The sequence below is a fragment of the Pimephales promelas genome, chromosome 14, assembly GCF_988280905.1.
Source record: "Pimephales promelas chromosome 14, fPimPro1.hap1.1, whole genome shotgun sequence".
Classification (NCBI taxonomy): domain Eukaryota; kingdom Metazoa; phylum Chordata; class Actinopteri; order Cypriniformes; family Leuciscidae; genus Pimephales; species Pimephales promelas.
In genome coordinates, this window is record NC_142782.1 from 25,140,735 (window position 1) to 25,163,680 (window position 22,946).

At 36.9% G+C, this 22,946-nt stretch overlaps 2 protein-coding genes across 4 annotated transcripts in view; both read left to right on the plus strand.

Annotated features, from left to right (window-relative positions):
• Positions 1-3,013, plus strand: part of adamts10 (ADAM metallopeptidase with thrombospondin type 1 motif, 10) — a 54,928-nt gene extending 51,915 nt beyond the window's left edge. For all 3 annotated transcript variants that reach the window (XM_089119719.1, XM_039677406.2, XM_039677415.2), the window contains one exon: positions 351-3,013. In XM_089119719.1, coding sequence (XP_088975845.1) covers positions 351-460 — 110 coding nt within the window. In that variant the 3' untranslated portion in view covers positions 461-3,013. The remainder of the gene's footprint in view (positions 1-350) is intronic.
• Positions 3,014-4,089: 1,076 nt separating this feature from the next.
• myo1f (myosin IF) lies at positions 4,090-21,489 on the plus strand. Its single transcript, XM_039677392.2, has 28 exons — positions 4,090-4,262; positions 7,928-8,059; positions 9,044-9,133; positions 9,248-9,342; positions 10,257-10,344; positions 10,433-10,522; positions 10,621-10,752; positions 11,895-12,029; positions 12,111-12,243; positions 12,371-12,567; positions 12,650-12,730; positions 13,321-13,407; positions 13,512-13,598; positions 13,703-13,870; positions 14,810-14,895; positions 15,159-15,240; positions 15,327-15,433; positions 15,524-15,622; positions 15,917-16,061; positions 16,187-16,301; positions 16,618-16,787; positions 17,135-17,280; positions 19,442-19,588; positions 19,664-19,812; positions 19,895-19,960; positions 20,683-20,896; positions 20,973-21,145; positions 21,228-21,489. The coding sequence occupies exons 1-28, from the start codon at positions 4,260-4,262 to the stop codon at positions 21,302-21,304; spliced, it is 3,294 nt and encodes a 1,097-aa protein (XP_039533326.1). The 5' UTR covers positions 4,090-4,259; the 3' UTR covers positions 21,305-21,489.
• The last annotated feature ends 1,457 nt before the right edge of the window (positions 21,490-22,946 follow it).

Consider the following 22,946-nt stretch of genomic DNA (forward strand, 5'->3'; position numbering starts at 1 on the left):
TTGAGCTTGTTAGCTCTTGCTATACTCTCTATGTACAAAACATATTTTCCAACTTTGACTGGGATCATGTTTTTTTTTTTTTGTACTGTCCCTATATAAATAAACTGAAATGAATTAATGAATTGTTACCACAGACCTCATATGGAAATGGAAGTGCTAAAATGCTAACTCAAAACCCATTCCTGCTGAACTCTACATACTTTAACACAGTTAAATGCAAATTGAGACATGGTCCCTAAAACTATACACCACAAAGTACTTGTGGAAATTTGTTACATGCTTGAAGAAACTGGGATTGCATTTCTTTTTAATGTGCATGTGACTGACAGTACTTTTTCTGTGTCCTGCAGAGTGTAAAGATGTGAACACAGTGGCATACTGCCCCCTGGTGCTCAGGTTCAAGTTTTGCAGCCGTGCATACTTCAGACAGATGTGCTGCAAAACCTGCCAAGGACACTGATCTCCCTCTCTCTCTCTCTCTCTCTCTCTCACTCTCTATGTCTCTCTCTTTCTCTCTCGCCCTCATTTTCTCCTCGCTCCTCTTCTTGCATGGCCAAAACCGCCCATGCTCAGCATTCCACTGGAGGAGTGCTGTTAACCACTGGCAAACTGACATCATTGTGGGAGAAAGCCTGGAAGAAATGAGAGCGAGAGAGAGAGGTGTAAAGAAAGAGGGAGAGAGAGAGAATGTCTGCGCTGCTCTCTTTCTTTCCCTCCGACCAGATGCTTTGGCACTGCTGCTGTGAATACCAGTCTGCCCAGAAGACATCTGTCAGTGTTTCTTTTGCTCTTCCACGTGGTGCTTTCGGCCATTACTTATCATACAGAGAAGTGTTTGTGTGGACTGTCACACTTGCACGGCTAGTTCTCAGTGAATAATAGTCGTTTATTATTTTAATGTGATAAAATAAGCATTTATAGACAAATCGTCTTTATCATAGTCTCAAAGGTGCACTCAGTATTTTTTGTTTGTTTGCGTAGTGCTAATTGTCTTGGACTTACACCTAGTGTTGTGGGTGAATCATCATGCACAATAGTTATCAGTATTATTACTCCACAAGCAAAAGTTAAAATGAGTAGTATTCAGCTTGTCATGTGATTTCAACATGGCTGCCCCCATGAGAGAGCCACTCCATGTAAAAGAAACCAGCTTTTATTAGGCTGGGATGTTAAACATATTTTAAAAAGTACTTTTTGTTTTGCTTGTGTTAAAAAAATTGAGGAAAAAAAAATATTGAGTGCATCTTTAAAGGCATAATTCACCCAAAATGGAATATCCCATCATTATTTACTCACCCTCACATCGTTTCCAAATCTGTATGGGGGGGATTAGACCCCATTGACTTTCAATAAATTGTTACAAAAAAAAAAAAATAGAAATCACAGAGAAAAAGAAAGTCATACTGATTTGGAACAACAAGAGGGTGAGTAAATAATGCATTTTTAATTTTAGGTGAACTATCCCTTTAAGGGCCTTCACACTTACAGCAATTTACAAAGCAACCAGTGCTAATGTTGAATTAAAGAGACACGAGTAAAGGTGTGGTCACATTAACCGCTGTTTCGGAGACGCAATCCAGTCATGATTTCAATACAGTAGATATCCATGCGATCAGGAAAGATTTTCCCTTGCAGATCTCGCAATGGGTTCAAATAGACTAACAGAAAGTTGCAAATTTGCTGCGTTGACCAACACAAAGATGCTTGGCTTGAATGTCAGCTGCGCTTGACAATATATAATGACCTTTTTCTACCCATGAAGTTTTGCCAAGAATTCACTAAAATGGCAGCACCGTAGCACCTCATTATACAGATGGATGCTGCAGTTAGGCACATTTACTAGCTGTAACTTGTTGACATTCAACAATTAAATGTAGCTGTCCGTGTGAACGGCCCTTTCGAGACACTTCAGATCACTCAGATAACATAAGCTCTCATTTGGTGTTGTTGGTGCTGTATACTGTATCTTTTAATCTGGCGGCCTTGTGGCTATTTGCAGGTGCTGTGCCATTTTCTTGCCATCCGGTCCCATAATGTTCACGCGAATTATTAATAAGACACCGTGCGTCAGTCAAACCTGGATGAACGATGAACTGTTTAGCAAACCGAGGGAAACGAGTGGTCAGTTTAGCTTCCGTGTAATAGTAGTTAAAGAGGCCAATGGAAGCTGTTGTTGAACCATGTGGTGGTCGTACCGTATAGTTATTCTCAGACACTTTTTACCCAAGATAACGCACCACAAGTCTCTGTGCTTCAACTGCGGTGACCTGCAGGACTATTCCCAAAAATTCATCCTCTTAGCTTTGAGATTGTGAAGCAATAGTTTGGGTTCTGTCATAATCTACTTGCTCTTATGTTGTTCAAATCCTTTATTTTTCTTTTGTGGGACACAAAATTAGATATTTAGCAGAATGTCCAAGCTGCTTTATTCTATACAGCGGAATAAAAAGTATTATAAAAGTCCTGTTATATTCCAGTTCCTCTAGATCCATACAATAGGTTTGTGTGAGTAAAATACCAAAATATAAGTCATTGTTGAAAGTGACAGTCTGACACTTGAATATCCGCACATGCAAATGAGATTTTAGAGTAAAGGGGAAAAATTAGGTTGGAAGTAATACCTTTTTGCAATTTCTATTTGGGTCTGTTCCTCACAAAAAAATCATAAAGGTTTAGAACAGCATAATCGTGATTTAAATGACAGAATTTTTAATCTGTAGGTGAACTATTGTGTTGATTGATTGATTGGATTCCCTTCCAAATATCAACATTTCAACTTTGTCTAAACTTACTAGTATCAACTACCGTTAGAGAGCCATAACAGACCTTCTCCCGGTCCTGGGTCCTGGCAGCGCATGTCGAATGTTTGATTTGAAGAGCAGATCTTGAGGACATTCAAGGACTGGTGGCTAATCTGTGGTGCTACAGTATGGTGCTATATCTTTATTTGTCATAATCTCAAGATTCATGTTATTTTTTTATTGTAGGAATTGTTTTGTTAAAGGTAATACATTTGCTATAAGGAAAAATATATAAGCAAGATTCTATGAGAACTAGAATTATTCATAAGTCTCTCTGCAGAGACACTAACTTTGTAATCATATATTTGGTACAATTATTATGTGAAAGATGAAAATGCTGTTTTACTTTTGACGGTAAGCTTTTTACTTTTTATTTTTTTGAAGATTTTTGCTGTGTTGCTACATTTGCAATAACTGTAGAATCACTTTTGGAAATGCAGTCACACTTTTTTGTGACTTTCTTTTTAATGTTGATTTTCACATGCTACTCAGTACCGTCATGTGCCTGTGATGTAGTTTATGCCCTCAGAATTGTATGTAGACCAATCAAAATGGATTTGAAATGCTGAATAAAAACATGCATTGTGTACAAATAATATGCAATGTTTCATTTGTTCTGTATTGTTACCATTTCTTACATTTTCCTTGAGAGTTGGTTTTCACACACTTTTATGTCTGTCACATACAAACCTCAGACTTGTCACATATGTGGGTTGTCAAATACAGCATATACTTGCAATAATACTTATTTTCTGTATTGAATATAAAAATGAATCTCAAAAAAATTATTTCTGTTGCAGGGCCAGATTGTGTTCCCATGAGACGCATCTATAGAGGACGACGAAGGCTAAACAAATTAGAAGCAAAGAAACTAAACGTATCGGTAGGCTTACAATAAATTACTAAAATTGCCCTTTTCGTACATGGGCCCTGAATGTCAGCTTTGTTTAGCATTTTTAGGCCATGTGACTTGAGGCTGTGGAGGCCTCTTAAACTCTCAAACCAAACGTGAGCGAGGGTGTGTTCAGTTTTGGTGTTTTGCAGGATGACTTTCTAGTTTCTGCATCTTTTGTAGTTTGTCATCCATTCAACAGGAGGGGCTGCATCCTGTCACACACCTCAGAGTAACGGCTGACCTGGAACCTGCGACACATTATTGGTTTGGCATGATCATGAGGGACATGAGTTTGACCAATTCTGTCCTCTCTGTTTGTAGGCGTATATGCGTGTTGTACAGCCTGTGGTGAGAGAGCATGCAACTTCTTGTCTCACCTAAGGGTTGTGGGAGTTTGAGGAAGTGATTTGTGCTGGGTGCTTGTCACAGTCTGCTTCCCTTCTCTAAACGTTCTGCTCTTGTGCTGTAGAGTCTGCTGGTCATGGCAGGGTGCTGAGAAACCTTTGGATTGTCACACTCAAAGGAAGAACCACAAAGGAGGAGAAACAAACAGCACCGGCATAATGGTAATGTGCTCACTTGAGGTTTATCATTGCAATTAGATGTTTAATAACTTCTCTGTTGACTTACTTCTGACTTGTTTGGACTGAAATATAAACCTATTTGTTGCTTCTAAAAAAGCAACCCCTTGTCTTTTTTTTAACTATTCTGGGATATGTCTGTAAATAAGCATGTAGAAATGTACGTTCCTCATTGTACTCATTACACAACTGTTGGTCCTAATTTGAAAAGTGTCCTCTGTAAAGTCAAAAGCTTGAGACGACTCGTTTAGGATGTGTGAAACTAACTGAAAAGGATGTTCTAAGAACAGCATCACAAAAAAGTGAACTCAAACCACTCCTTAAATGGAAGCCGATTAACGTCAGTTATCAGTCAAGGTCTAATTTGCCATAAGTATTTGTAGTTTTATTCTGTATATTTATTATTACCCGAGTGGACATGGAGGCACTTAATGGTTAAAGAGTCAGACTGGTAACCTGAAAGTTGGGGGTTTGATTCTCAATACCAGCAGGAAATGAGCATCTAACCTCTAATCGCTCCCAAAAATGGCTGCACTAACTCAGAGCATGGGTTCTTCACATGTCACTTTTACTTTGTTGTTCAAGCCTGATGCTTTCACACTGGTGAGATGTTCACATTTCCTTTTGGTAAGGTGATATTAAGGGCTTTCATGATGTCAGGGTTAAAGCTAGGTAGCTGAAAGCAGTTTGGGACGGGGTGGTGCTTCTGAAGGAAGTGAGCGTTTGACTATGTGGCGAGAGGTTTACAGAGGATTTTTTCGCAACAGCACCCAGAGGTGGGTGGATGTGGGGAAGTATGTCAGAGGGGACTTGCGGTTCCTGTCTCGGTACTTCCTCACCACGTCTACAGCTTTCTGAAGTTTGTATCTTTCATAAACTGTACTGTATAGATCCATCACAACTGGCCACCACAGGTCAGATGATGGATGCAAAGTTGATCCACATTGTAAAAATTAATATCATCTCATGACTTTCATGTTGTTCCAAACGGGTACAGCTGACTCTCTTCTGTGGAACGCAAAAGAAGGTAATATGATAAATCCTGTTTTTGAGCATAAAATGAAAGCAACCCCATTGTATGGACAAAAACAACCAAACTTAAACATTTCTCAAAACAAAACTCTCTCAATTATGAATTGTGTGTAGTTCCTCTTCCCTAATACCAATAGAGCATATGAGCTATTTCAACATCTTAATTTCTCAAAGTGATTTGCTTTAGCAAAATTTGGAATATGAAGGTGGTGTTTACCTTTTTGGCTATTTTAGTTCCAGTTGAAAAGTAGCATTGGTGATATTGTTAACAGTTTTTGACCATAAAATGAAATTCATTGGGCTCCAAAACAACCTCTGAGACAAATCTTCTTTTGTGTTCTATGAATGTAATCCAAATGTACTACATTCGTCATTGTAATTATCATGTGACCTACCACCTTCAGTTGTGTTGCTTCACTGCCTTTCACAAATCCTCTCCCTGTGGCCTCTTGGGATGATAAAGTTTCCATTGGATGCGTACTTTAAAATCTTGCCGGAAGAAGTACGTAGGTCCTATGGGTACTTATCACCTAATATTTTAGGAATACTGTGAATACTGCGACACCTACTTTAAATTAGGGAAGTAAGCATTTTTGGATGCAGTTTCCATCTGCTCTATCATTATATTTGAACTTTACCTCAGCACAGACATCAGCAAACCAGTGGGTTGATTCATAAATCTTTATTTTGCTCATCAGGGGGTGAATTTTCCACTGTTTTCCACTGATCGAGCATTTTTCAATTTTGAACATTAGTGATGTCATTCGAAAATAGGTAACCTTTAAATAGTAATTGCAGTACAACGAGTAAAACAATGTGGCTTTAGTCTTAATTCTATAGTCCTAATGCTCCTGAGACAAGACATTGTGAATGTTTATTTAGTCTGTTATCTCTTCAATAAAAGATATTTATTTTCAGAAACTCCTGCCTCCATCAAACTACACTTAATTAGTTTCTAAGATTATACCTCTGTTGTAGCTCAGATACATGACCACGCTCCATGTGTGATGTTTGAGCTGTGGTCGAAACAAACGCCAGGAATTCAGACCACAAACCCAGAAAAAATGTCACAGCTTCCTTATGGTGCAACACATCAAAAACAAATATGCCTTCAGGAGCTTATGTAGAGAAAAATCTGGTTTACCTCAAGTTTAAATGCAAAAATGAATGTGAATTCTGGCATGAGAGCTTCAGGCTCTTCATTGCTAACTTTCGAGCGCTTTCTCTATAAATACAGTCTTATTATATAAAACTGTTGAATTGTGCGTCTCATGCTTGTTATATTACATATAAATATAAGCAGACAGTTGTATTCGTTTTCAAATTATGTTGAGAGATGTTATGTTAGTTGATTATGCTAAGTAAGCCATAACCTTTAGTGGTATGTAATGCATCCAAATGTGAACTACACACAGCAGATCTTTAACCTCCTAACATCTGTTGCTTGTTTCTTGGTAACTATCTGTGGTTTCCTGTCCTTATAACCACAGAAAACCACCTAATTTCTATCGACTATAATTTAAGAATATTGGGTTAATCGGAATCATACTAGACCAATTCCAATGTATGTTAATGACAGAACCTACTCTCTAAAAAAGGCTGTGTGGCTTCAACCCATGTTCGGGTCAAATAGTCAAGCCCAACAGTTGGGTTTTTAAAGTGTCATTAAAAAAATTAAACCAACAGTTAGGTTTGTGCATATTTTAAACCAAACATTTTTAATGACTCATTTACCTTACCTGTAGCTCAGTGGAGTCCTATTATTATTGGGTTGGTCAATCTGTGTAAAAGATAGGTAGAATTTAATTTGTATCAATTATACTTCTTTTCTATAATTTACATACATTTTTAGTTATAATTTAAGTTTAAAACTTTCTTTTTTTGCGTTGCCGTGCAAAGTTGCAACCTTTTTTAGAAACGTTTTTGACCGTATTTGTGAAAATTGTGTCGCCTGTTTAAACAAGTAAATTCACGTGTACAGATGCTCATCTCAGTTCAACTTTTAGTTTCTCTCCTTCTCTATCTGTAATTACCAGCGGTAAGATGTGGTGGTAAATACTTCAGCAACAGGGAAGACTGAAAGAGGAACTGGATGCTGCAAGTCGTTTATGACCTTCAGTTTTCTCATGGCAGCATCTTTTCCTCGCTTGAATATCAGTGCAGAATGCTAATTAAGATACGAATCTTGTTCCTTTGTAAGAAGTAAATAGGTAACATCATGTCTTGGTTATGAGGGAAAAAAACAGCTGTTTGGGTTTTCCTGTTGTGTTTACACCGCAATAAAAATGTCACAAATGCAACCAATTTGATGGTAATAACAAGTTGATCTCAATCACATAAGCTCTTCTGACTTAAAAACTCCTTCCTGTAGACCTGTTTAGTTTGTAGTCATAAAGTAGTCCCTCAAGAATTTTGTATGTTGGGTATTTAGAAATAGTAGTTCAGGATTTCGAAAGTATAATGTCTGTAGTTAAACGGTTATTTGCTTTAAAAAGTTGCTATAAAAGGACAAGGACATGAACACATCTTTCTTTGGTTAAGCCATTAGCCATTCAAGTTGGCTGATAAATGGAAGTTGTGACTCTATTTTCTCTCTCCTTTTATCATCTCTCCTTCAGGCCAGTAAGTATCACTGGCAGAGCCAGAATGTCAAGCAGAGTGGTGTTGATGACATGGTGCTTCTCTCCAAGATCACAGAGGATGCCATCGTGGAAAATCTCAAAAAGAGATACTTGGACGACTACATCTTTGTATCCTTGATCTCCAAGGGATCTAATCACTCTAGTCTGGATCATTACACTCCTCTCAACTGATCAGTTAGCACTGCATGTGTTGTTAAAGGGATACTCCTCTTTTTTTTGGAAATAGGCTCATTTTACAACTCCCCCAGAGTTAAACAGTTGAGTTTTACCGTTTTCAAATCCATTCAGACGATTTTCTGATATTTAGAAGAATATCATGTAACCAGAGCGTTTCTGGTCTCATTGACTTCCATAGTAGGAAAAAATATATACTATGGTAGTTGTCAATGAGACCAGAAACTGTCTGGTTACTGATATTCTTCTAAATTTCAGAAAATTGTCTGAATACATCTGAAAACGGTAAAACTCAACTGTTTAACTCTGGGGGAGTGGTAAAATGAGCCTATTTCCAAAAATAAGTGGAGTATCTCTTTAAGACTGTACGGTCACTCGTAGAAGGTTGATTAGAAGTTTTGTCTTCCTCTTTTGTTTACGTGTGTCTCAACAGTTAGCACACACTCACTTCCTGATTTTACAGGACGCTTTGTAGCCACTGTTTGTTGTGTTGCATGCAAAACATTTTTAGTCCCGATTACATTTGCAAAAAAATGATGACTGATTGTCTGACATCTATGACATTTACTAGGAGTTAAAATGTCAGTTATGGAACTTAATAAGTGATTATAACTACTATAATACACATTAATGTCTATATATAAATCACCAAATGATCATGCGACACTGAAGACTGGAGTAATGATGCTGAAAATTAGCTTTTAAAATATTAGATTTTAAAATAAATGTTTAAATTGTTTTAACTGTATTTTTATTTAATATTGCAGCCTTGGTGAGCAGAAGAGACTAATACCACACCCAAATTTTGTATACAGTGTCTACTATGTCTACTATAATCTACTATGCATTCGACTGATTTGAACTGAATTGGATATAATTGAACTGGATTGTTCGTATGTCCTTAACTGTGACTTGAAGACCTATATAGGGCCCGTCTTGATATCGGTGAATCCTTTCAAACAGATGCCATACTTCACTGACCGTGAGATTGAGCTCTACCAGGGAGCTGTAGGTCAAAAACAATGAACACTTACTGTCATTATATCAATAATTCTCCCGTTTATCATGCATTTAGCATGTTTGTATGATGTCAGATTCACAGCCATCTCTCTCTTTCTTTAGGCACAGTATGAGAACCCACCACACGTTTACGCCCTGACAGACAACATGTACAGGAACATGATGATTGACAGTGAAAATCAATGTGTTATTATTAGGTTTGTGGTTCTTGCATGATATGTGCTGTCTGTTTCAACACGGATTTGGTGTTCTTCCTAAAATTTGTCACATTCAAACCCAAGCCCATGTTCACAAGACTTTCTGCAGAGATCCACATTTCAGTATCCGTATCACTTTTTATACCCTCAGTGCCGTTCTCACTTGTTGGCAGTTGCTTCGCCGTTTTGTCACACCCACAAAAAGGCTTTGCAGCAGTGGTCACCATTCTTAGTATAGTTTCCTTCCTGAATTACGCTGACAGTAAAGAAGACCTTGCAAATGTTGTTTCTTAATGACTCCCTTGCTACCTCACTGCCCAGTCAAAGTTTGTATAAAAGTTCCTTGCAAGATACCTTTCAAAGCACCAAACTATCACGTCTAATACTAGAACAAATCAAGCGAGCTTCAGACATAACCAAACAAATATTTAATGACTAAAATAAGGATGTTTCTAAATTGAATTCCTTCAACTATGCCATTTTTACTATTTCAACCATCCACTGAACATGATTATGGGAAATTATAGGCACCGAAATATGTATGTGATTGGCCAAATAGGAACATTAATGTCGCAAGATGTGCTCTGAGGCCTTGCCTAGGCCTACTTCCATTTTTTAGTCTCGGCCAATGAGGATGAGGATAGCCAAATGTAGACATGCCAGTGCTGTCAATTCTGTTAAACCGTTTTTTAAAGAATTTAAAAAGTTATTTAGAAAAGTTTAAAAGCCGCTAACCACAACTTCCTGTGACAGTGATGCCACCTATTAAAAAGCGCGTGTGCGTGTGTGTGTGTGTGTGTGTGTGTGTGTGTGTGTGTGTGTGTAAAAATATGGCATGTGAGAAAATGACTTCAAACAGCACTGATGTAAAGGTGTTGAATAAGATATGTGTGTGTTATGCTCACCTCTTTCAGCGGAGAAAGTGGGGCAGGAAAAACAGTTGCTGCTAAGTACATTATGGGCTACATATCAAAAGTATCAGGGGGAGGAGCTAAAGTACAGGTAACAACTGTGTTTAGAATATCTTTTTACCTTGTTAAAAGCAAGTGTTGGTTCTAAAACCTGCCCTGTGTCTCTTTTTGTTGTTCAGCATGTGAAGGACATCATCCTGCAGTCAAACCCTCTGCTGGAAGCGTTTGGCAATGCGAAGACAGTCCGCAACAACAATTCAAGCCGTTTTGTGCGTTTCACACTCATATATATCCAGCACAGTCTTATGAATTTACAACACGCAAACCTGTGTTCCATTGCTGTGAGTAACGCTAGCTCGATTGACAGGGCAAATACTTTGAGATCCAGTTTAGTCGAGGAGGAGAGCCAGACGGAGGGAAGATCTCCAACTTCCTGCTGGAAAAATCAAGAGTCGTGAGCCAGAATGAAAATGAAAGGAGCTTTCACATCTTCTACCAGGTAGGAAAGAGAAATTTGTGTTCAATTCCCTTTTTCTAATTATAGGAACATCTTTGTTTAGTTAGCCACTGAGGTCTCAAAAAAGCTCTGTCATTGTTTTGAGTTTAACAGTGTTTAGGAAAATTACAGGTAAGTAAAGGGGAATAAAACACTACAAGAAAAACATCAGTCACATCAAAAATCATTAAATCTGTAATATTGAAATACTTATTTAAAGGAGTAGTTCACTTTTCAAAAAACTTTTGCTGGGAATTTACTCACCCCCATGTCATCCAAGATGTCCATGTCTTTCTTCAGTCGAAAAGAAATTAAGGTTTTTGATGAAAACATTCCAGCATTTTTCTCCATTTAATGGACTTCAGTGGGAAGAAAACGGTTCAAGGTCCAAAAGACACTTTCAGTACAAACTGCAAACTGGTCAAAGGGCTTTAAACGATTCCAGACGTTGAATAAGGGTCTTATCAAGCGAAACAATCGCTCATTTAAAAAAAAAAAAAAAAAAAAAGTTTAATTTTTAGAAGCACAAATGCTCGCCTTACTCTGTACTGTGATGCGCGTTCATGACTCTTCTATTCGAACTCGTTCGTCAAAATGAGCGAATCTTTTTCTGAGTCAGTTTGTTCATTTCGTTCGTTGTATGAACCAAATGAATCGGAAAAAGATTTGTTAATTTTGATGAACGAGTTCGAAAAGGAGAGTCACAAACATGCATTACAGAACAGAGCAGGCATATGAGCTTATAAAACTTAAACTTTGTTATTTATTTATTAAATGAGCGATCGTTTCGCTTGATAAGACCCTTATTCATCATCTGGAATCGTTTAAAGCCCTTTGAACAGTTTGTACTGAAAGTGTCTTTTGGACCTTGAACCGTTTGGTTCCCATTGAAGTCCATTATATGGAGAAAAATGCTGGAATGTTTTCATGTCTTAATTTCTTTTCGAATGAAGAAAAAATGACATGGACATCTTGGATGACATAGGGGTGAGTGAATTATCAGCAAAAAAAAATTTCAAAAGTGAACTACTCCTTTATATATATATATATATATATATATGTAAATGCATCATTAACGACATCTTTCACATAATACTGAAGGGTCAAATGAATAGATATTAAATAAACCACCACTCTGTTTTTAGCTAATAGATGGATGCACGCCTCAGCAGAGGGAAGAATTGGGAATTATGACCCCAGATTACTACTACTACCTGAACCAGTCTGGAACATACAAGGTGGATGGAACTAATGACAGCAAGGACTTCCAGGAAACCATGGTACATAATTTCATCACATCCGGGTTATCATGCCAGATTTAGACTTTTGTTGACCTTGAGTTTTGATGACTTGGTCTACAGGAAGCCATGCAGGTGATAGGAATACCAGAGATGTTTCAGAGGCAGGTACTGCAGATTGTAGCTGGCATCTTACATCTGGGCGCCATCAGTTTCATTGAGGTGGGAAACTACGGGCAAGTGGAAAGCACGGACTGTAAGTGATATGCAGATGAAGTAAATGCTTCCATGTTTGCTGTTTTGAGATCAATGCCTTAATTTCTAGCTTCGAAAATATTTTGTCAGACTTTGCATTGACATCTTTTACCCTGCTTTAAACCCAGTATTGGCTTTCCCTGCCTACCTGCTGGGCATCGACCAGAACCGTCTACAGGAGAAAATCACCAGCAGGAAAATGGACTCCAAATGGGGGGGTAAATCTGAATCCATCGACGTGACACTGAACAGGGAACAAGCGTGCCACACGCGGGACGCTCTTTCCAAAGCCCTCTATGCCCGTCTGTTTGACTACTTAGTTGAGGTTAGTGAATGCCATATGAACACACAGTAACCATTAGTTGGGAAAATGGGTAATTTTTTTTTGTCTTTCTCTGTCTGAGCAGGCAATAAATAAAGCCATACAGAAACCCACTGAAGAGCTCAGTGTTGGCGTTCTGGATATTTATGGATTTGAGATTTTCCAAGTAAATATTCTTCCCTTTCATTGATTTTGATTGCATATTTTAATGAGTGAATTTTTACCTTCGAATAATTAATCAGTCAATAAAGCATATTTGTCATTTTAACTGACTGTAAATCTACACTTCCATTCAGAGGCTTGGGGGCTTAAATCTTAATGCCCATTCACACCAAGGACCATAGCTATAAAGATAATGATAAAGATCTAGTTCTTAATATGAAAGAATAGCAGAGTTATAATGGTATAGTTGCTATAGTTAGAATCACTCTCAGAGCGATTTTATCCAGCTGATGAACGATAATAAACATTAACAGCAAACCATCCTGCTGTAACAAAGTCGAGCATTTAAAGCGGCAGATGACAAAAAACTGCAACGCGCTTATAATAAACAGAACAATATCGTCCACCGGTGTGGACGCTAATAGTTATCTTTATAGTTATCGTTCTGGTGTGAATAGGCCATCAGCCCCCAAGCTTATGAACAGTAGTGTATTTTTTGTGTGTTTGCTTTTATATGTATAAAAAGTAACATTCTGCAAAAAATGTATTAAAAGAATGTTATTATTAATAATAATAATTATCTATTTATTTTAGAGGAATGGTTTTGAACAGTTCTGTATCAACTTTGTGAATGAAAAGTTGCAGCAGATCTTTATTGAATTGACACTGAAAGCAGAACAGGTACAAAAAAACAACAACAACAAATCATTCATTTCATTTTTCACTAGTATCTGTCCTGATGTGTGTAAATTCTCGATCTGATAGACTGTTTTTACCTCCCACAGGAAGAGTATGTACAGGAGGGCATCAAATGGACACCCATAGAATACTTTAACAACAAAGTTGTGTGTGACTTAATAGAAAATAAACTGGTAAGCCTGCAAAGGAGCTGTGCAATTTAATATTGATAGTAATTCATAAAGATAATATTTTTATGTGCTTTGTTAGCTGTAACTCCATTCCCCTTCAATCCCAGAATCCCCCTGGCATCATGAGTGTGCTGGATGATGTGTGTGCCACCATGCACGCCACCAAGGAGGGTGTTGATATGACTCTGCTTCAGAAGCTACAGGCTGCTGTGGGGACGCACGAACACTTCAACAACTGGAACTCGGGTTTTGTCATTCACCACTACGCTGGCAAGGTGTGTGTTATGACTTCTGTTCCAAGAAATTAATCATTTTATTCAGCAATAATGCATTAAATGATCAAAAGTGACAGTAAATGCATTTAAAATGTCACAAAAGATTTCTATTTCAAACAAACATTCATCAAAGAATCCTGAAAATAAAAATAATTGAGGTTTCCTCAAATATTAAGCAGCACATCTGTTTTCAGCATTGATAATAATAAGAAAAGTTTCTTGAGCTGCATATTAAAATGATTTCCGAAGGATCATGTGACACTAAAGGCTGGAGTAGTTACTGGTGGCTAAAATTAAATCACCGGGATAAATTTAATTTGTATAATATATTAAAGTATAAAACATATATATATATATATATATATATGTATTAGGGCTGTCGCGATTAATCGCATCCAAAATAAAAGTTTGTGTTTACATAATATATGGGGGTGCTCTGTGTATTATTATTTTGTATATATATAAATACACACACATGCATGTATTTTTAAGGGGAAAAAATATTATTTATATATAAAATATTTATATAAAATATAAATAAATCTATATACAGTATATACATGAAAATACTTCTTAAATATATACAAGCATGATATATACAAGCATGTGTGTGTATTTATATATATTAAATAATTATACATAATTATTTAATATATATATAATTATATATATAATTATACAAACGATAATTAATCATTTGACAGCCCTACTATATATATATATATATATATATATATATATATATATATATAATATTTCACAATATTATATATATATATATATATATATAATATTTCACAATATTTCTGTTTTTATTGTATTTTTGATCAAATAAATGCAGCTTTGGTGAGCACAAGACACTTTCAAATACATGAAAAAAAATATTACAGTGCTGTAGCACCACTAAATTTCTTCTTACTAAGTACTTCTTTAAATCAGGTGTCGTACGATATCAACGGTTTCTGCGAGAGAAACAGAGACGTGCTTTTCCCTGATCTCATAGAACTGATGCAGAGCAGCCAATAGTAAGTGCTATTTCTCTGTTTCTCCCTCCTTTAAAGCACTATTATTAGGCTGTATTTAGGTCTGGTAAAGGTTAGAGAATGTAATGTAATGGAAAGTCAAAGAAACAACAGAACAAAGACAGATGAGCATTATCAATTTTCCCTGAAAGAACTGTTTTTCTCCTCCTGGAAAACACCAGCCAATTGACATATCCCCTTTTCCCATAACCTTAATCAACATGTTACAAACATCCAAAAATATATTTAATTTTCTGGCATTGCAGCGACTTCATCCGAAGCCTCTTCCCAGAAAACCTCAACACGGAAAAGAAAGGTAGACCAACCACTGCTAGCTCGAAGATCAAAGTAAGACCAATGTCCTTAATGAAGTCTGAGGATCAGCATACCCGTCACATTTTCTATAGTCACTCACTTGACTGTCTGCTCCACAGAGGCAAGCCAATGAGTTGGTTAACACATTGATGAAGTGCACACCACACTATATCCGCTGCATCAAACCCAACGAGACCAAGAGGCCCAAGGACTGGGAGGAGAGCAGGTGAGTCGTTCAATATATAACATCATGCTAAGACTCCAGATATTATGCAGAGATGTGTGCTATTCATAAATTTCACTTTTATGTTCCCAGAGCGAAACATCAGGTGGAATATCTTGGCTTAAGGGAAAATATTAGGGTACGACGTGCAGGCTTTGCCTATCGTAGAGTCTTCCAGAAGTTTTTACAGAGGTAAGACTTGGTTTGGTCGTAAAATATCATTGCAAATGTGTTTTACATGACATTTTAGTAGCACAGCAGTCCAATACTTGACTTAGCTATAGTGTGTTTCCAGTTAAGTGAATTAACCTCAAGTGAGGGAGCGCAAATAAATTAGCTTCAGGTGTTAATCTCAGCGGAAATATCTCTGGAGTGTTAATCATTGTGCGGAAAGTTCAGGAATACTAATTTTAAGGTTGAGTTCCCAGGTGTGTTAATCTCAGGGCTAATATCTCAGGTAACTGAATCACACATGTGTTTTGCTAGGTATGCCATCCTAACAGCGGAGACGTGGCCACAGTGGCGTGGTGCGGAACAGCAGGGCGTTTTACACCTCTTGCGTTGTGTGAACATGGACACGGATCAGTACCAAATGGGCCGCACCAAAGTCTTCGTCAAGAATCCAGAGTCGGTGAGGCTCAGAAATCACTTAAAATCATACAAACATGGCCTTAAAAAAAGCCCATGAATAATTTCACAAATCTGGACTTACCCTTAAACATTTCTCATTTCAACTCCCATTTCTTCTAACTGTAGCTATTTTTACTGGAGGAGATGCGAGAGAGGAAGTTTGACACATTTGCCAGAACCATCCAGAAGGCATGGAGGAAATACATTGCCCGGAGAAAATATGAGCAGATGCGGGAGGAAGGTGAATATAAGTCTATAAAACATAGCCCACACAAGCAGCATCCCAAGAGGTCCTTGCAAGGTCATAGAAACTTGTAAATGATTCCCATTGACTTCAAAAGTTTGCTAATTTAACGGCAGGATTGTTTAATAAGCCTAAAAATAGATGGAACACACTTTTTTTTAAATTATAACTATTTTAAGAGATACTTTTCTGTATTGAAATTAAATGAAAGTATTCTTAATCTACATTTCTGTTTTTTTAATGTATACATAACATGGTAATAGCAAATAGTATGTGAGGTTGCATGCTTATTTTTCTCTCTCTCATTTTTTAGCCTCTGATATACTGTATAACTTTAAAGAACGACGTAGGAATAGTATAAACAGGAACTTTGTTGGCGATTACCTGGGCATGGAAGAGAGGCCTGAGCTCCGGCAGTTCATGGCCAAGAGGGAGCGGGTTGACTTTGCAGACTCGGTCAACAAGTTTGACCGTAGGTTCAAGGTGAGAAACTAATTAGCAAAAATTATGTTTACTTTTCTAAAATAAAAGTCTCTTATGCACATTAAGGATCTATTTATTTGACCAAAAGTATTAAAAACAGTAATAATGTGAAATATTTAAAATACCCGTTTTATATTTTAATCCATTTAAAAATGTAATTTATTCCTGTGATGACAAAGCTGAATTTTCAGCATCATTATTTTTAGTTTTCAGTGTCACTTAATTCTTCAAAAATCATTCTAATTTGCTGCTCAATAAACACTTCTAATTAATCTTAAAATCGGTTGGGCTGCTTAATATTTAATACAAATTAAATACGCTGTCATTATTTTTTGCTGATTTTTTAGAGTATAAAGAGAGATCTAATACTGTCACCGAAATCCATCTACCTAATCGGTCGGGAAAAGATCAAGAAAGGACCAGAGAAGGGCCAGATAAAGGAAGTACTGAAAAGAAAACTGGACATTTCCAGTGTCCGTTCGATCTCTTTAAGGTAAGTTGCTGCCTCATACGGGCCATTTTAAAAGTATAACCTGTAATTCTGCTGAAAACCACATGAATCCCATGAGTAGGAATTTCAAGGCTTTTTTTTTGTAGAAATTGATCATTTATTAGGGACAATTTGTTAATGTAAAAATATTCCACTGCTCAATAGTCTCAACCAGTGTTGGGTGTAACTAATTACTAAGTAATTACTAAGTAATTACTAATTACTAAGTAATTAGTTACTGTAATTTAATTACCTTTCCATTGAAAATGTAAAGTAAGGGATTACTCTTCATTTACCTGTAATTTAATTACAGTTACTTCTGATGTAATTGAGGTAAATAAATACTGTGTATAGATCAATCCGATCTCACAGCGATTCGTATGTATTTTATGAGGTGTCTAAATAGTACGACCACACTCGTACAAATTCGTATGAATTATTGTAAAATATGTATGAAAAAAGTGTGAAATGTCATGAGATCAGACATAAAACAATAGTGGGTTTAACATCAAAATGTACTGTCTGAAGTTAAAAAACTATGTTTTTATAATATAACCTTCTCCACCTTGGTCAGTTTAAGGATAATTCATGCAATTTTATAGTATTTATTTGAAAGAATTAAAAAAGATTCATGTCTATCCTTGTATTATTCAGCTGGTTGAGATTGATATGGGATTTTGAAAGTAATTCAAAGTAATTAAATACTTTTTAAAGAGAGTAATTAGTACAGTAATGTAATTACATTGTTGAAGAGGTAATTAGTAACTAGTAATTAATTACTTTTTTAGAGTAACTTACCCAACACTGGTCTCAACTGCGTTTCCCAAACGCATTGCACATGTATCTACAGTCGTTATACAGATGCTTTGAAAACTTTTGTTATTTCAGTTCTGCATTCTGCTGTCTGAGCCTGAGAAAATGAGATAAAATTGCTTGTTTATGCTGTGTATACTTCATACATGCATTGCAGATGTATTACTGTAAGACACAAACAAGCAGAAGAGCTTAGACGGAAGTTCTGCGGGGTCCTACTATATGCATAAGTGCAAAAAGGAAATTAGCAACAGGAAATGAGTTCATATTTATGGTGGCTCAGTTCTTTTTTTCTGCCATATATGTCATGTTTGAGTGATAATGAAAGTCGAGGGAAGGGGGGTTGAATGAGGGTCACGAATGTGGTTTGTCTAACAATCATGATGTTGATTAATGATAATATTTCAAATGCGCATGGAGATAATGTGCAAATCAATTATAGCATCAATAATAACATTTTCCGTGCTTTGTGATATCTCATCAGTCATGTCCTCTTTCATCTGCTGTCCTCATAATTGTTCTTCTTCGAGATATATAAGACCTCCAGCACCATTTGAGCTGTTCACTTGAGTAAAACATCATTTGTTAGATTTAATTTACTATATTTGTTGTTAGGTCTTCTTTGACATGGTTTCTTTTCGCAATCACACTCAAAAATGCTTTACATATTTTATACTTCAAGTTCATCAAGCTAAAAGGAACAAGTTTTGGTGTCGAGGAAAGTTTACTGATGGGGCTAAAAGGGATTGTTTTAAAAATGTTTTTGAAATAATTCTCACCAAGGCTGCAAAAATGACTTTTATTCGAATTTTATAGATTATAGGCCAAAATAATTTTCATAATTGATACTTTTGATGGCGAAGCTGAATTTTCAGCAGCCATTTCTCCAGTCTTCAGTGTCAGATGATCCTTCAGAAGTCATTCTGATATCCTGATTTGATGCAAGAAAACTTATCAAACTTGTAAAAATGTATTATCAATGTTGAAAACAGTTGTCCTGCTTATTCATTTTTTTTAAGATTCTTTGATAAAAAGGGAGTTGAAAAGAACAGCGTTTATTTGAAACACAAATGTTTTGTAACATTATGTCTTTACTGTCTCTTTTGATCGGTTTAATGCATTATAAATTGGACTGACCCCAAACTTTTGAACAGTGGTGTATTTAAGGCATCAGTGACCAAGACCACCCTAGAAATGTCCCTAAAAACACTAGTCAAATGCTTATTATTCGAATTATATTGTTTCAAATACAAGTTGAATTGGAACTTTGCATTCTGGTAGTTTTACTTAGATGAGCACCATTATTTTCTTCAGGGAAAACAAAAAAATGTCTTTCTTAATTTCCCTGTAGCACAAGGCAAGATGACTTCTTCATTCTTCATGAAACTGAGTATGACAGTCTGCTGGAGTCCACGTTTAAGACCGAGTTCCTCAGTCTGCTGTGCAAGCGCTATGAGGAGCAAACCCACGGCAAACTCTCACTGTCCTTCAGCGATAGGTGCCGATCACTCTCTCATTCCTCATTTATCTCATTGCAGTGCAGAACATGAATGAATGGTAATGTTTTGCGCAGGCTGGAGTTCCATGTGAAAAAGGAGGGCTGGGGAGGAGGCGGCACCCGTATGGTGGTATTCCAGAGGGGACAGACTGATGCAGCTGTCATCAAACCTGCAGGGAAGACTCTTTCTGTCTCTGTAGGAGATGGACTGCCAAAGACATCCAGTACGTCAGATGGTTGGATGGATGAAGTGTCAACAGTTGCACAAAAACTCTTCACTGAGCTTCCATTTTTGTTTTTCTCCAGAGCCAACCAGGAAGGGAGTGCCACAGAGTGGTAGAGGAGGAGGAAGAAGCCAGCCACGGCACAGAGGTATAATAACTCCTAACTTATGCATCAAGTTGAAATTGTGTTGAATCATGTGGAGAAATTTACATTCTCCAGTTGCTGTAGGTATAATCCTTGTTTTATGTGCAAAATTTTCTAAAAGTCTTTAGTTAAATTTAAGGTTAATTTATATAGTGATCTATGCTTTGTTGAGAAGCTCATATCTCTAATTAACAAAAACAAGGCAACCACGGCAAGACAACACTTGTGGAATAAAATGGGAGAATGAAGAAACAGTTTTCACATATGAATTAATTAATCATGTTAATCTTTTTTTGATGTCTAATTTTAACATTCAGTGACATATGGTCTGAATAGTTAATTGATTGTAGTAATTGCAAGGCTGCAATTCCCCTGGCTGGCCACTATTTGTCGCCATTTTGCCCGCCAGGTATCCATGGTAGTCACGTGACTGCAAAGTATGAATTAAGCGCACTTCTTTTTTTACAAGGAAAAACTCCCTGAGAGTAAATAAACCTTTTTTTGAGGAACCAAAGCTCAAGACTCATTCTACTCTACGAACTAAGTCTACATAGTAAACCTTATTCCCATTTGTAGTCTCTGGCTTTTTATAATATTGTTAAAAATTGTAAAGCCAGATCACAAAAAAAAACTTGATCATATAAAAAGCTGACACCCTAACTGAAATGATCACACCAGTACTGGTTTACACCAGTAACCCTCTATATAATGTGTATTTCTAACAGGGGGCCATCAGAACGGGGCGGCACAGTTTAACCGGGCTGGTGCTCCGCAGCAGCAGAGGGAAGTGACTTACTCCACGCCTGTGAAGCAGAACCCTCCACCGAGCAACGCTCTACCGAAACTGGGATCACATAAGAATCAAAAGGGCTCCAGGCCAGCCCAGAATCAGTCCACGAACCTCGACTTCCTCAATGTGCCTGATCAGGGCATGTCAGGGTAAGAGAACACAGATAGACTTGCACATACAAAAACATCTCAAATCCAAGTACTAAAGAGACTAAAATCTCACCAGAATGCAGCGGAAAAGGAGCATCAGTCAACGACCTCCACCGGCCCCCTCTAGCCGCCCCAAACCTCAGCCCCGACCGCAGGGCCCTCGATGCAGAGCACTTTATCAGTATTTTGGCCAGGATGTGGATGAAATTAGCTTTGATGTGAATGATATCATAGACCTACTCAGTGAAGGTGAGAGGTGGAAACAAGAAAGAATGTTATGGTTTAGATTTAGGCTTGAGTTGTTTGTAAATTTCCTCTGGTTTTCCTGTAGATCCATCGGGGTGGTGGAGAGGGCGAATTCATGGGAAGGAGGGTCTCTTTCCTGGGAACTATGTGGAGAAGATCTGACGTCTACATGCCAGCAAGGGAGACCGCACTGGTGAAACCAGCACATGACTTTTGACCTTTAACCTCCTAGTTCTCGAAATCTCTTGGTCTCTGGGAATTTGCACTCAAGCCCATGACCAGATCTTTTAGGGTTTGTTTTAACATTTGTTATGATGATTTTTGTAAGTAATTTTTTAAAAATTTTTTACAAAATAGAACATTTTGTTGGTACAGTTTTCAGGCTAAGCATACACTGTTTACAAAGACTCTGCACTGCCCACAAATGACCACTTGACTGCGCTGTTGTGCAATTTTTTAAGAACAGTTTTTTTTATGGAAGAACAACAATCACAGCCTTTTCCTTATTTTTGGAGTAATTTTCTGAAAACTGTATATGTAAAAAAGAAAAAAAAATAGTTTCAATGTTTGAATGATGTTTGATTCTTTTTTGTAATTTTATTTTCTCTTCTGTGTAACATCTTCAATCTCAAAAAAATAAATTGATGTCTGTAGTACTAACATTATTAAAGAGAGCTTTGTTTAAAAGGATTTCAATGCTGTACTACACATATATATATATATATATATATATATATATATATATATATATATATATATATATGTATATCTCATCATTATAGAATATGTAAATTGCAATATGTGTCCGGTTCACTCTTTTTTTGAAACTGAGAATAATCAAGTTTGCATCAAGAAGTGTGTCGTTACACAGTATTTCTCGAAGCAATGTGAACTTCAGTTTGGCTCTTGTCCAGGAAATTGTTGTTCCTGAAAGTTGGAACCAAGCCTAAAAAATTATACCATGGAAACATGTTTTTTCATCTTTCTTTCCCCGTCACCTAATTTCTGCATTGCACGTGTTTGATATGATATTTGGATTGCATTTGCAGTAAAGGTTGGCACATAGAGGTGTCTTTGACAGGCAAGCGAATGCCAGAAAAAACATTCATTCTATGCAGGTGGGTGGGGAGGACTGGTTGAGCAGGTGAGTTCAGACTGAAACATCTCAACAGGTGCATGGAGACACTAACAAGAGAGAATATGAGAGTCAGTCCTCATTTAGAAATATGCATGTATGCTGTTGCTGAATGTAAAAAGTATTAAACCTGGATATTTGTTTATGCAGGGTAACTGCAACAGTCTTAGTATGCCTTCATGAAGCCTATGTTCCCATGGGTTTAAGTGTTCCTTTTAATATAGTTGTACTTTTTTGGTAATCTAAGATTTTACAGTATGCACAGGTCAACATAAATGGTTACCGTAGTAACCTAAATACATGCCAGTTATTGTAACTGCTTTAAAATGATTAATAGTGAATCTCATTGAACAACTTGACAAGCTTTCCAAGCTTTTTTTTAACATCTGATGACAGTAGTGGAAATGATCTTTGCTTGATTTTAATCACGTTTCGTGTTATTCCTGGTGATTGTGTATGTTCAAATTAATTACATTCAATTTATTTGTATTGCCATTTGCACAATACATATTGTTCTAATGCAGCTTGGAGAAAATATAGCCTCACAAATCCCCAGTGAACAAGCCAATGGGGACAGTCGCATCATGAAAAAAAACTCCTGAAGATAGTTAGGATGAGGTAGAAACCTTGGGGAAAACTAGGCCCAACAGAGAGAAGTACACAGTCTCT

Coding starts and splice junctions, on each gene's coding strand:
- myo1f (XM_039677392.2), top strand. Junction 14,896..15,158: donor CTGATGCAGAGCAGCCAATA/GTAAGTGCTATT, acceptor CTGGCATTGCAG/CGACTTCATCCGAAGCCTCT. Junction 16,302..16,617: donor TGAGCAGATGCGGGAGGAAG/GTGAATATAAGT, acceptor CTCATTTTTTAG/CCTCTGATATACTGTATAAC.